The sequence below is a fragment of the Polypterus senegalus genome, chromosome 1, assembly GCF_016835505.1.
Source record: "Polypterus senegalus isolate Bchr_013 chromosome 1, ASM1683550v1, whole genome shotgun sequence".
In the NCBI taxonomy this organism is placed as follows: Eukaryota; Metazoa; Chordata; class Cladistia; order Polypteriformes; family Polypteridae; genus Polypterus; species Polypterus senegalus.
The window spans coordinates 104,206,312-104,221,756 of record NC_053154.1 but is presented as its reverse complement, the minus strand read 5'-3'; the positions used below and the strand labels follow the sequence as shown (position 1 = coordinate 104,221,756).

Below are 15,445 nucleotides of genomic sequence, written 5' to 3'. Positions count from 1 at the left end.
TGTCTGGATTTGTGCATAAAACTAGTTTATTACAACTAGCATTAGAAAATTATTTTGATGCATATACAATCTATGGATTTTCACAACATTCAATACAATGGAATAATTTATTTAAAATTTAGCAGAGACAATAAAATGACTGTTTCCCATGGGCTCGCCGCCTACGGGAGGGGCCAAGGAGGTCGAGTGCAGTGTGAGTTGGGTGGTGGCCGAAGGCAGGGACCTTGGCGGTCCGATCCTCGGCTACAGAAGCTGGCTCTTGGGACGTGGAATGTCACCTCTCTGAAGGGGAAGGAGCCTGAGCTAGTGCGCGAGGTCGAGAGGTTCCGGCTAGATATGGTCGGGCTCACCTCAACGCACAGCTTGGACTCTGGAACCAATCTCCTTGAGAGGGTCTCGACTCTCTACCACTCTGGAGTTGCCCCCGGTGAGAGGCACCAAGCGGGTGTGGGCATCCTTATTGAGACTTGGAGCCTGTTCATTGGGGTTTACCCCGGTGGACGAGAGGGTAGCCTCCCTCCGCCTTCAGGTGGGAGGGGAAGACAGGTCCTAACTCTTTGTGCGTATGCGCCGAACAGCAGTTTGGATTACCCACCCTTTTTGGAGTCCCAGGAGGTTGTGCTAGACGGTATACCTTCTGGGGACTCCCTTGTACTGCTGGGAGGCTTCAATGCAATGACAGTGAGACCTGGAAGGGCGTGATTGGGAGGAATGCATAATCTGAACCCGAGCAGCATTTTGTTATTGGACTTCTGTGCTCATCACGGATTGTCCATAACGAACACCATGTTCAATCATAGGGGTGTTCATATGTGCACCAGGACACCCTAGGCCTCAGTTCGATGATCGACTTTGTGGTCGTGTCATTGGACTTGCGGCCACATGTCTTGGACACTAAGGTGAAGAGTGGGTAGAGCTGTCAAATGATCACCACTTGGTGTTGAGTAGGCTTCGATGGTGGGGGAGGATGCCGGTCAGGCCTGGTAGGCCCAAACGTGTTGTGAGGGTCTGCTGGGAACGTCTGGCAGAGTCCCCTGTGAGAAGTAGCTTCAACTCCCACATCTGGCAGAACTTTGACCACGTCCCGAGGGAGGTGGGGGACATAGAGTCCGAATGGGCCATGTTCCGTGCCTCTATTGTTGAGGCGGCTGACCGGAGCTATGGCCGTAAGGTGGTTGGTGCCTGTCGTAGCGGCAATCCCCGAACACATTGGTGGACACCGGCTGTGAAGGATGCCGTCAAGATGAAGGAGTTGTCCTACGAGACCCTTTTGTCCTGTGGGACTCTGGAGGCAGCTAATAGGCACCGGCAGGCCAAGCGGAATGTGGCTTCAGTGGTTGCTGAGGCAAAAACTCGGGTGTGGGAGGAGTTTGGGGAGGCCATAGAGAACAACTTTCGGATGGCTTCAAGGAGATTCTGGTCCACCATCCGGAATCTCAGGAGGGGGAAGCAGTGCATTGTTAACACTGTATATGGTGGGGATGGTGCGCTGCTGACCTCGACTCAGGACGTTGGGGACTCAGAGGTGGGCTCCCCGAGGTGGTCAAAAATCACCTTGGTGGCAGGGCCCCAGGGGTGGATAAGATACGCCCGGAGTTCCTCAAGGCTCTAGATGTTGTAGGACTGTCTTGGTTGACTCGTCTCTGCAACATTGCATGGACATCAGGGACAGTGCCTCTGGATTGGCAGAGCAGGGTGGTGGTCCCCCTCTTTAAGAAGGGGGACCGGAGGGTGTGTTCCAACTACAGAGGGATCACACTCTTCAGCCTCCCTGGAAAAGTCTATTTGGGGGTCCTGGAGAGGAGGATCCGTCGGATAGTCGATCCTAGGATTCAGGAGTAACAGTGTATTTATCGTCCTGGTCGCGGAACAGTGGACCAGCTCTACGCCCTTAGCAAGGTCCAGGAGGGTGCATGGGAGTTTGCCCAACCAGTCTACATGTGTTTTGTGGACTTGGAAAAGGTGTTCGACCATGTCCCTCGGGGAATGCTGTGGGGGTACTCTTTGAGTATGGTGTACTGATAAGGGCTGTTCAGTCTCTGTACAACCGGTATCAGAACTTGGTCCACATTGCTGGCAGTAAGTCGAACTCGTTTCCAATGAGAGTTGGACTCTGCCATGGCTACCCTTTGTCACCGATTCTGTTCATAACTTTTATGGACAGAATTTCTAGGCGCAGCCAGGGTGTTGAGGGGGTCCGGTTTGGTGGACTCAGGATTGGGTCACTGCTTTTTGCAGGTGATGTTGTCCTGTTTGCTTCATCAGGCCGTGATCTTCAGCTCTCTCTGGATTGATTCGCAGCGGAGTGTGAAGCGGCTGGGATGAGAATCAGCACCTCCAAATCCAAGACCATGGTCCTCAGCCGGAAAAGGGTAGAGTGCCTTCTCAGGGTTGGAGGCGAGATCCTGCCCCAAGTGGAGGAATTCAAGTATCTCGGGGTCTTGTTCACAAGTGAGGGAAGAATGGAGCGTGAGATCAACAGGCGGATCGGTGCGGCGTCCGCAGTGATGCGGGCTCTGCATCGGTCTGTCGTAGTGAAAAAGGAGCTGAGCCGCATGGCAAAGCTCTCAATTTACCAGTCGATCTATGTTCCTAACCTCACCTATGGTCATGAGCTATGGGTAGTGACCGAAAGAATGAGATCGCGAATACAAGCGGCTGAAATGAGTTTCCTCAGCAGGATGTCTGGGCTTTCCCTTAAAGATAGGGTGAGAAGCTCAGTCATCCGGGAGGGGCTCAGAGTAGAGCCGCCACTCCACCACGTTGAGAGGAGTCAAATGAGGTGGCTCGGGCATCTGATCAGGATGCCTCCTGCACGCCTCCCTGGTGAGGCGTTCCGGGCACGTCCAACCGGGAGGAGGCCTGGGGGAAGACCCAGGACATGCCGGAGGGACTATGTCTCGTGGCTGGCCTGTGAACGCCTTGGGATTCCCCTGGAAGAACTAGAAGTGGCCAGGGATAGGGATGTCTGGGCATCTCTGCTCAAGCTGCTGCCCCTGCGACCCGATCTCGGATAAGCAGAAGAGGATGGATGGATGGATGGAATAAAACGACTGCAAAAGAATTATAGGAAACACAGAACACCAGGGAAAACTGACCTACTAGAATGAAATATCAATTTCTAAACAACTTTACAGATTTGAAAAAGGAATTAAACATCATAGCAAAAAGAAAAACACAATAAAGATGTAAAGGGGGCCTGAAGTTCAACTGCGTTAAAAAAAAAAGTAATAACAAATCTAAAACAATAAATAATCTTTGAAAGTTGCTTATCCACAAAAGAGACTATAGACCAGATATGTCCCGAAGAATGAAATTAAATGCAAGTGCCCTGTGAAATCTACAACAAATATAATTCTTTAGGTCAGGGCTACAGAATAAAGAAAAATAAAGAATGTGTGATTTTGCAGTAGCGCAGAATCAAATATTTGCAAATGAAACCCTTTCTATGAAAAGAAATTAAAAAAATGGATACTGGTGTAATTACTCACCATTCCAGTTGTTTTCTCCAGAGGATTTTTCATAATCTCACTTACTGAGTTCTTAACATCTTCTATAAATTGCTGGGCAACTCCTGCATGTGTGTGTAATAATGTCACACATATGTGAATGCTATAATATAAACAAAATCATATTATTCAGTATAGAAAAAAAGAAGAGGTGCAATTTATGATGCTTGTTTAAATGTTCTTGCTTAGTGAGTGGGGGGTGCTTAGTGAGTGTGGGGGGTGGGGGACATGCTTCACTGTGGGGACTGTATTGGACAAGTGATGAGCAGTGCCTGGTTGTTTCCACACATACCGCTTAGAATTAAGGCCAAAAAGTTCTCTCTTGGTCTCATCAGACCAGAAAATCTTATTTCTCACCATCTCAGAGTCCTTCAGGTGTCTTTTAGCAAACTACATGCGGGCTGTCATGTGTCTTGCCTCTCCTCAGCGGTGGCAGCATCATGCTGTGGGGGTGTTTTTCAGCTGCAGGGACAGGACGACTGGTTGCAATTGAGGGAAAGATGAATGCGACCAAGTACAGGGATATCCTGGACAAAAACCTTCTCCAGAGTGCTAAGGACCTCAGACTGGGCCGAAGGTTTACCTTCTAACAAGACAATGACCCTAAGCACACAGCTAAAATAATGAAGGAGTGGCTTCACAACAACTCTGTGACTGTTCTTGAATGGCCCAGCCAGAGCCCTGACTTAAACCCAATTGAGCATCTCTGGAGAGACCTAAAAATGGGTGTCCACCAACGTTTACCATCCAACCTGACAGAACTGGGGAAGATCTGCAAGAAGGAATGGCAGAGGATCCCCAAATCCAGGTGTGAAAAACTTGTTGCATCTTTCCCAAGAAGACTCCTGGCTGTATTAGCTCAAAAGGGTGCTTCTACTAAATACTGAGCAAAGGGTCTGAATACTTAGGACCATGTGATATTTCAGTTTTTCTTTTTTAATAAATCTGCAACAATTTCAAAAAATTTTTTTTGTCTGTCAATATGGGGTGCTGTGTGTACATTAATGAGGAAAAAAATTAATTTAAATGATTTTAGCAAATGGCTGCAATATAATAAAGAGTGAAAAATTGAAGGGGATCTAAATACTTTCCGTACCCACTGTATATCCACTTTTAAACTACCACATTACAATTAAATTTATAAGCAAATCTTTTCCAAGTTGTGTTTACTCACCTTGAAGGGAACTGTAGTGTGTTTAAGTTCCATCCCTTGCTGGTGAGTAAATTGGATAGACGAAAGATATCAAAGACATTAGATCCAACAGCAACCACAGAAACTTCAGGCTTTCCAAAAACAAATATTCCATTGATCTTTCTCAACCTGTCAAATACAAACAAACAAATAAATTAGACAAACTGGATTATTCTGTATATATGTCAAAAATATTAACGTGAATAAAGGAAGGTAATATACCCAAAAGCCACTTGATACAAATAAAAATTTGATCACAAAAACATACTTGATAAATGAAAATGGAATAATTTTAAAACTGAAATTTCTATATATAAAAAAAAATCATCAAGTCACCTTAATGAACACAACATATAAAGATTTTATACAACCAATAATGGGCATAAATAAGCGGCAAAGGTAACACCTGTGATAATGTGAATGAGATCATTTAGAAGAATATAGTAAACTAAAGCCTAGAACCTGTGTTGGCCACATTAACCAAGAACACAAATTATTGGTGGGTGTGTGTTTTTAACAACACCTATAAAAATTATTATAACATTGTACATGTTTTATGGTAACAAAAGCATTACAAAGACTCATGCATGGAGATGGCACAATTGCTTTAAAAGGAGAAGGAAGTGGAATCACAGGTAAGGATGTGCTGCTGACAGCTTTGTAAATTAATAGAAAAAGATTTAACAGGTTATTTTCTATCTACGGTGGCCAAGGCTCCTCATCCTGATATGTTTTGTCCCCACCCCAAAATGAATTCTTAAAAAATATTCTTTAATATATGTTTTTTTGATGCATGTATTTGAGCTGGTAAAAATTTACATAAAGGAAGAATCACTTGGTGAAAGAATTCAAAATTTGACAACTTTCCTGGACAGAAATGCACTGCAATTTTGGGCAGCAGAGCTAAAGGGTGTGGGAGAAAAATTGCACTGACAAATGAGCGCATGTTTTGGATATAATACTACTCTGCTCTTTATTCTAGGTATTCACAATTCATTGTTTACCAGAAAGCAAAACTGTCCTCCCAGCATCACAGCTAGTGCACTGCTTTTTTTGTCACAAAAAATCTTTGTTGAAAAAAGTACAGGAACTAGGGTTAACCCTAACCCTTACAAAATGACAAAAGTTCTTATCTTTAAGTTTTGTGACTTATGATGTGTTAATTAATTTTGAAGAACTTATGGATAACTGCCCAACAGAGCTAGAGGCATCAAAATCAAGATACAGTAGGGAAAATGTTTGTCTCAGTAGATATATTTCTAATGGGTTTACTGATATGAAATTTTCACCAGATGTCTGTAACAACCCAAGTAAACAACAAATACAAAGAAATCAAAACAAATAAGTCCATAAATCAAGTTGTGTAATAAAGTGGGATGACACTGGGGAAAAAGTATTTAAACAAATGAAGAAAAGGAGGTGCAAAAAGCCAAGAAACCCTCTAAAATATGTCAGTATTTAGAAAGCTACCCTTCTCCCTATCAGTGCAAATTAAGATCAGCTGGTTTAGTCCTAATTGATGAGAAGTGTCCAGCTGCAGTCAGGAAAGTTTTAGGCCTCGGACAGGTCTGAGCACTTCAGCCACTATGAGGTCCATAAATTGACACCTATATTACATGACCCTCATGCCAACTTCAACTCCCTTTAGTTCTTGAAGTCAAATGTGTATTCAGCATTTATTAAACTTCTAAACTATCAAGGTCTTTCAGTTCTAAATCTGAAGCAGTTGTTTTGGTGTCAAATATTTGAAACAAACTGAACAAAATATCTTAACATTTTGCATTTTATAGTACATGTTTTATATCTGTGTTTGCCATGTCTCATTCATGAGACTGTACTTTTTAATACGTTAGTTATATGCTGCACTCAATGGAGTAGTGGCTCTGTGGCTAAGGATCTACACTGGTAATCATAAGATTCACCCCATATACAAATGGGAAATGCTAAGGAAGAAGACCAAGAAGAATAAATGATATGCTGCACTGAGCTACAATTAACTCTACATATTATTATAGACTCTGAATCGAATAAATCATAATTTGTGTGAACAGTCAAAATATGCAATACTACACACCAGACGTTTAGGAGCGCTTTTGAGTACTGTCTTTATGGTCCTGTGTGTTATGTCATTAGTACTAATTGACAATGCATTAATTGTGGCAGTGTTTATGCTCCAGAGGAATGACGCACTTACCCTCAGAAGCATGAAGAGGTATGAAGTAATCGTTTGAGTCACCCAGCTAAGACCTTTTCTGTTAGCTGAGCGACTTTGCATGCCCATTGGGGTTGGCTCGCGACCTTGAGCAAGTACGAAGAGACATTTATTATATTAGCACAACAGTAATGGTAAAGCTTTTTTTTTGTTATTTATAAATATTATTTGCACAAACATTTAGTTTGCCAACATTACTATAATACTACAATTAGTACAAAAGTGTACCACAAACATAGGGGGTGGAGACGTGGAAACTGGGTGGATTCAAAGTGATGCAGCTGACAGGGGCATCATCTTAAGGGCCTCAGAATGTCTCAGGTCACTGAATCCATCCAAGGCCTAAAACTGACCTGACTGCAGCTGGACTTTATTGTAATTAATGGCCCATAAAAAGACTTCTCATTACCAAGGTGTCACACAAGAAAAATCTCATGATGGGTAAAAGCAAAAAGCTCTTTCAAGACTTTCACAACGTTATTGTTGCAAAACATACTGATGGCATTGGATATATTTCTAAACTTCTGAATGTTCCAGTGAGCACCATACTCCGGAAATGGAGAGAACATCATTTCACCATAAACTGGCCACGACCAGGTGCTCCTTGCAAGATTTCTGACCAAGGAGTCAAAAGAATAATGACACAAGTTGTCCAAGAGCCAAGGACAACTTGTGTAGAGCTTCTGAAAGACCTGGAATTAACAGGTACAGTTGTTTCAAAGAAAACAATAAGTAATGCACTCAACCTCCATGGCCTCTATGCACGCTCACTGCGCAAAACTCCATTGCTGAAGAAAAAGCATGTTGAAGCTTGTTTAAAGTCTGCTGCGCAACATTTGGACAAGCCAATACTGGGAGGATATAGTCTGGTCAGATGATACCAAAATTGAACTCTTTGGATGTCATTGCACACACCATATTTGGAGGAGAAATGGCACTGCACATCACCTCAAAAACACCATACCAACATGCTGTTTTTCAGCATATGGTACTGGCAGACGTCATATAATTGCAGGAAGGATGAATGGAAAAATGTACTGGGACATTCTTCATAAGACTCTGCTGCCATATACCAGGATGCTGAAGATGAAACGAGGGTAGACATTTCAGCAAAGAGAATGATCCCAAACACACAGCCAAGGAAACTCTCAACTGGTTTCAGTGAAAGAAAATACAGCTGCTAGAATGGCCCGTTCAATCACCTGACTTGAATCCAATTGAAAATCTATGGAATGAACTGAAGAGTTCATAGAAGAGGCCCCCAGAATATTCCAGATTTGATGACAGTTTGTGTGGAACAATGGGCCAAAAATCACACCTGAGCAATGCATGCGACTAGTTTCTCCATACAGGAGGCATCTTAAAGCTGTCATTACCAACAAAGGCTTTTCTACTAAGTATTACATACAGTAAATTTCAGTAAGTGTGTTCAATACTTATTATCTGTCACTCCATTTTATTACACAACTTAATTTATGGACTTATTTGTTTCGGTTTCTTTGTATGTCTGGATTACTTGGGTTGTTACCAACACAACTTGTGAAAATTTCAAATTTCATGCCCCATCAGAAATAGATTTACTGAGAAAAATGTTGATGCATTCTATGCATATTTTCCCCTGCTGCATGTTCAGCTTAATAGCCCTGCTGCTTTTAGAGTTTTTGCTATGGATACATTTCATAGTACACAGTTACTCTTTTATTGACATGGTTTTGTGCTTTCTGAAAGGCTTTGCTACTCTTGTTATAGATTCTGTTTTGCCATATTTTCTTTTTCATGTATTTATTTATTTACTTATTTATTAAAATAATCAATCCAGTAACTAATCATTGGTAAAAATACAAGTTAAAAATAGCTTATAAATGATAATTGAAATTGCATTTATATCTGTACTGTATATATTAAAAAGTAAAGTGTTACTTTACCTTAAATGAAAAAACATTATTGAGCATATTTGTCCCTGTGTGCATTTCCATACACGACTTGTCACCATGCACTTTTATCAAAGCACTGTGATATAAACTGCATAAATTTGCAAAGATTCAGTTTACTAACTATTCAAGTTCTGTTCTTATAAAGGCGAGGTCACCATTACTGCCTTTGTATATGTGTATTTTTAAGTTTCAGTAACATGCCTTACCCTTGTTTCAGTTTTATTTTATCTATGGTGAAATATTTTGATAACTGAATATTAAGTGCTGCATTATCAACAATGCTTTAGTACATTTGGTAGCTGCATGCAATTTAAGTTAAAGTTACAGCAGAGTAATTGTTAAATGTATTGTTTTTTTAAAATTTTGCTCAATTTTATGACCTTACATTCCACTAATGGTATATTCACTGCTGTGTGCTGTGTGTGCCCACCTTACGCATGTTTGATAGATACAACCACTATTTGGTTTTGGGCTTGCTAAACAGCAATGCAGGAAGAAGTTAACTTTGCTGTAGTCCGTTACATATGTATTCTTACACATACTGTACTGGTGAATCAAAACATATTGTGGGTTTTACTTGCATTGTAATCACACACTGAGGAAAACCCAAAGTCCCCTGATTCTGTATAAAGTCAAGATGAAACACACAGTAACTCTGTAGAACAATAAACAAGATAGACAGAGATGGGATGAAAAATGGAACAAATAAAATGTTCAGGGTTTGGCTTCTTCAATATCTGTAAGAATTGTGCAAGCTTCAGGGCAGGAGAAAACTGAAGGAGTACACTAAAGATACAGACACAGCACATGTCTCTATTCAGCATTTCAAATAGTGGCTAAGGGTCACATAAGACATATAAACAAAACAGTATTTTTATACTTTCTTAAACAAAATAAGAATCCCACATTATGCTCCAGTTAAAGGTCTCCCTCTTTTAATTAATTCAGACATTAAACTGTTAGCTGAAATATTAGCTGGATATTGTGATGACTAAATTGGTGCACCCTTACTTGACAGGATTTACCCTTTCAAGACTTCCAATCTGTTCATATGCAAAGACTATAACATATTTTATATACTACACAAAAGCCAATGTTTCTGGACCTACTCACTATTTTAGTTTGCAACTCACACATCTCCTGTTAAAGGCTGTAAAACTGCTCATGTTTTTATATGGAGATGATATTCTTTTGCTTTTAGATAACTCTACCATAAGTTTTATTAACTATCAATGTGGTATGAGCATTGTTTTTGGTTATAAGATTAACTGAAGTAAATATGCTGTTTTTCCTTAACAGTAAAGGCACACTAGAGAATTCTCCTTGCAATATTCAAACAGCTTTGCAGTTCAGATACCTTGGCATTGATATTTCTTTGCTTCCCTTCTCTAATGCACTACACAATTATTAAATAATGTTTACTGAAGATAAAAGTAGCCTAAATCTGGACTTTTATCTTGACATGTTGCTCCCATCTTGTAAAGCTATGACTAAGATGAACCCCCCACCCAATAAATACTGGTCCAAATTTAGACGCATGATATCCAAATTTAACTACAATAATAGGAAACCCTGTTTAGGACATTCTGCACGTGGTTGTCCTAAAGATATAAATGCTATGGCATGTCCAGATTTAGAACTTTATAACTGAGGTTTTGTTGTTCAAAACATCAGATTCTGGTGTTCTGAAATTTCCCATCTACCCTGGCTAACTAATGAATGCAGAGAAGCCAGCAAAGACTCATTAATTAACAAACTTTTTACTGAGCTGAACCTCAAGTCATACAAAATTTATCTTGATTCTGTTTTATTCCAGTGAAATAGATAATTCAGTTTTCTTTAAACAGCCAACATAAGACAGGCTTCTTTAGAAGTGTAAAATAGGGACAACTCCTTCAGTTTCATCAATGCCTATCTCACTACTGTTGGGAGGATCAACTTCGCAACCCACTCTGCATTTATGGTGTCACCAATGTAGAAAACGTCTGGATTAGTGTAAGCTGCCATAAGTTGTGGTCTGCAAAAAAATTTAATGATTTGCTTCATGAGGTAGTAGTATATAATATATGTATATCAGTAGATGAAATAGATCAAAATATGGCTCATTGGTCCAAAAAAATTAGTTTTTTTGGATTTACAGGAAAATAAACAGTGGGGAAAAAAACCCAAATGCTTGATGTATTGCATAACAAGACATCAAGACAAGTTCAGCAGTATAACATAAGTAGGGGTTTTCTCATACCGGTAATTCAGAGGCACTAAACAGATACAAAAACTGAAGTGATTTCAAAGCATTCATAAGTAAGTTTTATGAACACAAAAACATGCCTACTTTCTCCAAAGCAATCCTCATTCAAATTTTGACAACTACATGCTGTGCTTGCAAATTACCCCTTACGCCACTATTTATTTTAAGAACAGCTTCTATGCAGTCTGCGCTTGAAGCTGAATTTCTCCCAGGACCATTACCTCACACAGATACCATCTCTCCAAAACTTCCCATACTTATGCTAGACACCAACAGATTGGTATTACTGGCATTGCCATTCTTGCTTTTCACTGTTAAACTAGCTTTCTATTTCAGTGCCTTTCTCTTCAATTAAGTTTATTGAATTATTCACCTAATAACATCTCAGGACAACAAGTGAAAAGTTGTATACTAAAGCAAACATTTTCTCCAGTTAAAAGTATCAAGCAGGTTATTTTTTTTCTGTTGGACAATTACTGTAAAAACTCAATATATCTTTAAAAAAATTCCACTAAGGCAGTGGTTTCCAAGTTCCAAGGACACCTTTCACCACTGGTATTTGCTCCAAGCAGTTCCACAATCCGTAAGAAACTTTCCTAACAAATTTTACTGTTTAATTAGCTGGTCTTTTTTATATTCAGCATTTAGAAAGAAACAGCAGTACTGTGAAATTTTCATTCATCAGAAATCTGGAAATATTTATTTTTACCAAAGTTTTAAGTTCTTAACTTTCTTTTGTCATTTTCCAATTCATTCACCTTTTTGTGTAATGTGCTCCCTTAATTGTATGCATACATTACCAATCAATATAAGCAAAGCTTTGGGGGAGCCTTGGGTTGAAATTGGAACTCACTGCTCCAAGGCACTTACTTAACATAGGCTTCAAATACAAAAAAAAAGTGGTAAGGAAAACCTACTCAGTGTCTATGTATCTTGCTGTCTTAATAATTTTCTTTGTGGCTTCAATATATCCATTCTCTCCCATGTGCATCATGGTGGCCCAACAAGCAGCAATGATTCCCCCAGGCCGTGAGCCAGCAATGGTTGGAGAGGCATAAATTCCTCCCTGCCAGTCTGCTGCCACAAAAAACTGGTAGTGCCGAATTTTTTTGTCACTGTAGAGTATTACCGATGAGCCTTTTGGTGCATAGCCATACTGTTTATAAGGAAAGAGAAAAGAAAAAAAAAAAAAAAATCAGTATTCTGCCTTAATGTTAAATATTTATTTATATTATGTTTTTCAATAAAAGATTAGCCCTCAAAAACATTTTAATATGAGGTTCATACAACATTTATTTATATAGTATGTTTTAATACAAATGATGATAATGATAATAATAATATATTTTATTTATATAGCGCCTTTCCCATGCTCGAGGCACTTACAGTATATAAGAAAGAACGGCAGGGTATACAGTATATAGCATTGTATAAACCAAATAAATAAATAAAGAAGATTACGACAGTGAATTCAGAGAAAAAAAGAAGAAAAACGCCTAACAGACAACAGAATTGATGGTCTAGCACACACACATGAGCATCTTGACAGAGAGGTAAACTGAGAGAAGGGGAATAAAGTCAAGTAGAGCTAAAAACCTTCCTGAACAGATGAGTTTTGAGTTGTTTTTTAAAAGAATTCATGGAGTCAGCTGACCTGATTAATTTCGGTAGGTCATTCCAGAGTCTGGGCGCTATACAGCTGAAGGCCCGGTCACCGATGGAGTGTAGATTAGTGTGAGGCACAATAAGACTGCCAGAATCAGAGGACCTTAGTGAGTGGGCAGACACATAGTGAATGAGAAGGTCACTGATGTATTTTGGCGCAAGGTTATTTAAGGCTTTGTATGTTATTAGTAGGATTTTATATTCGATTCTGTAAGACACACGGAGCCAGTGAAGACGGAGCAGGATGGGTGTTATGTGCTCGCTGCTGCTGGTTTGAGTAAGGACTCTTACAGCCGAGTTTTGAATAAGCTGGAGCTGTGATATAAGATTAGAAGGGGCACCTGCCAGCAGCGAGTTACAATAATGAATGTGGGATGTGATAAAAGCATGGACTAGTTTCTCAGCATTAGAAAAGTAGAGGATAGAGCAAACACGGGATATGAGATGGAGGTGAAAGTTACAAAGTTTCTTAATGAGATTTATGTGGGCGGAATAAGAGACGGAGGAATCAAAAATGATACCAAGATTCTTTGCAGTAGTAGCAGGTCTGATGAGATTACCGCCAAGATTGACTGGGAAGGAGCTCTTTTTATTAAGTTGCATTTTAGTCCCAATTTGCTGAGAGCTGAGAAAGCTCTGATGAAGTTCCACTTTTAACATTGAATTAGAGTTGAGTATCATCTGTATAAAAATGATGTAGCTCAAAGTGTGTTACAAGATGAAGAAAGAAAAAATATATAAAAATAAGATTAGGCAATACTAAAGCTAACAAAGAATAAAGTAAAAAAAAAAAGTCTGTAGGGTTTCTGGGACCATGAGACCACCCAGCCCCCACTGGGAAATATGAGGGTCATACCACAAGTTTAACCCTTCAGCAATCCATTTTGAGCCGGCTTGAGCCAATCTTGGCCTTGGTAGGCTTAATGCAGAAATCAGCTGTGGAAAAAAACTGCAATTTCTCATTGTGTATATTAATGCATACAACCACATTAGATCACACTTGTGAAGTTTAGTGTCCCAACTCAACATGCGCATGTCTGGGATGTGTGACAAAACTGGAGCACCCAGAAAAAAAAACACGAATGAACAAAAGTTGACTTGCAGTGATTGGACCAGAAATTCAACCTAGTTCAATACAGCATTAAAAACCTCCTTACTGTATTGTACATCTCCAACAATACATCCAACAAATAACTCACAATGCTCAGTAACAATAGACAGGACATTATGAAACGTCAAAAAAGGGGGAAAAAAAAAAAAAACAATTATCTTTGATCTTCAATCACCATGTCTGAATTGAATTATAAAAACAGCAAAATATGAATGTTCCGATTAACCCCGATCACATTTTCTCATGCTTCGAGTTGTACTGTAACCCATACTCAGGAACTCTCATTAGTCATACGGCAAGAACATTACCACATTCCTTCTAGTTTTGTGTTTCAAAAAAATGGATGTATTAATAATTATTATTTATATTAAAACAGGTAACCATTCTTTGAGAGCACTGCTTCAAAAAGATGTAAATTAAGAGACAAAAGTCTGCCTCTTTGGTCTTCTGACATGTCCTCTCATCTTTGAGTAACATCTCTGGTTATCAGATGAATTTAAGAAGGCCAGCTAACTAAATGTTGGTAATAGTCAGTAATTATCATAATACCATTGTCCAGTCCCAGCTTCTTATATATGTGTCAAACATGGTGTACAGCAATTAAATTTGTACATCTTTTTTTGTCATGTTTCTAGTGGTGCTACAAAAAATTCTCGTCTTACCTGTACTTTTTGTAACCTGCCAGTTAAGATCCAGTTTTGTAGGATACCTCTGAAGCCAATTGCTTATAGTTTTAGAATATTCAGATATATTGACAAGGATACAATCACCCCTCACACACCTATGAAACAATCAAACTAGGATGACTGACAAGCAAAGAATGGAACAGATCAGCTTGTGCAATAGACTGATTTGACCCTTCTGTGCTTGGGAGGTGAAAAGTCTGTGGGGCTAGTTTGAAATGTCAAAATGAAAATAACATGTACATCTTAAAGATGTAATTGATTTTTTTAGGGTGTTGTGGGAGGAGCGAGTCAATAAGGTGGAGGTAAATATTGTGTTGTGGCAGTGTTGTATGGCTAAAGGCCATGGACAGCTGGTCAGTAACTCATTGCATGTATTGCCATTATAGCACACACTAAAACCAAATTTGAAACTGAGGTGCAAAGGAAATTTTGTATCAAGTTTAATGCATCACAGTGAAGGTGATTCAATACTTATAACACTATTGAAATTTATCAGACCACTTTAAAACTACTGGTACTGTAAAAGACGTGTTTGTTGGAACACTGAGAACTGTAAGAACACCATAAAATATGTGAAGGGTGAAACAGACTGTACAGGTGAACCCTCGGCATTCAGCATGATATTAGTTGTTAGAATTAATCTTTTCAAACTGGACTGTACCAAATTCCTCATCAAGATTTATACTTTCACTTGAATAAATACGAACAGTTTGTTTACATGTAGAATGTATTGCTTAATGGTGGAGCTCTTTTGAAAAACATTACTTTTAAAAAAATGTTATTTAAGACAAGGAATCAATTATTTTTTGACTGTTTTATTCTCCTTACATGGCACCATGACTCAAGTGACTAAATTAAGTAATAATTCAGGCTGTCCTTTCAAAAATG

The 15,445-nt window shown here is 39.4% G+C and overlaps 1 protein-coding gene across 2 annotated transcripts in view; it reads right to left on the bottom strand.

Moving 5' to 3' along the window:
• sgpl1 (sphingosine-1-phosphate lyase 1) overlaps nucleotides 1-15,445 on the bottom strand; it is a 70,193-nt gene that overhangs the window by 4,230 nt on the left and 50,518 nt on the right. For both annotated transcript variants that reach the window (XM_039755109.1, XM_039755118.1), the window contains exons 11-13: nucleotides 12,013-12,251; nucleotides 4,684-4,830; nucleotides 3,492-3,612 (exon numbers count right to left, since the gene is read on the bottom strand). In XM_039755109.1, coding sequence (XP_039611043.1) covers nucleotides 3,492-3,612; nucleotides 4,684-4,830; nucleotides 12,013-12,251 — 507 coding nt within the window. The remainder of the gene's footprint in view (nucleotides 1-3,491; nucleotides 3,613-4,683; nucleotides 4,831-12,012; nucleotides 12,252-15,445) is intronic.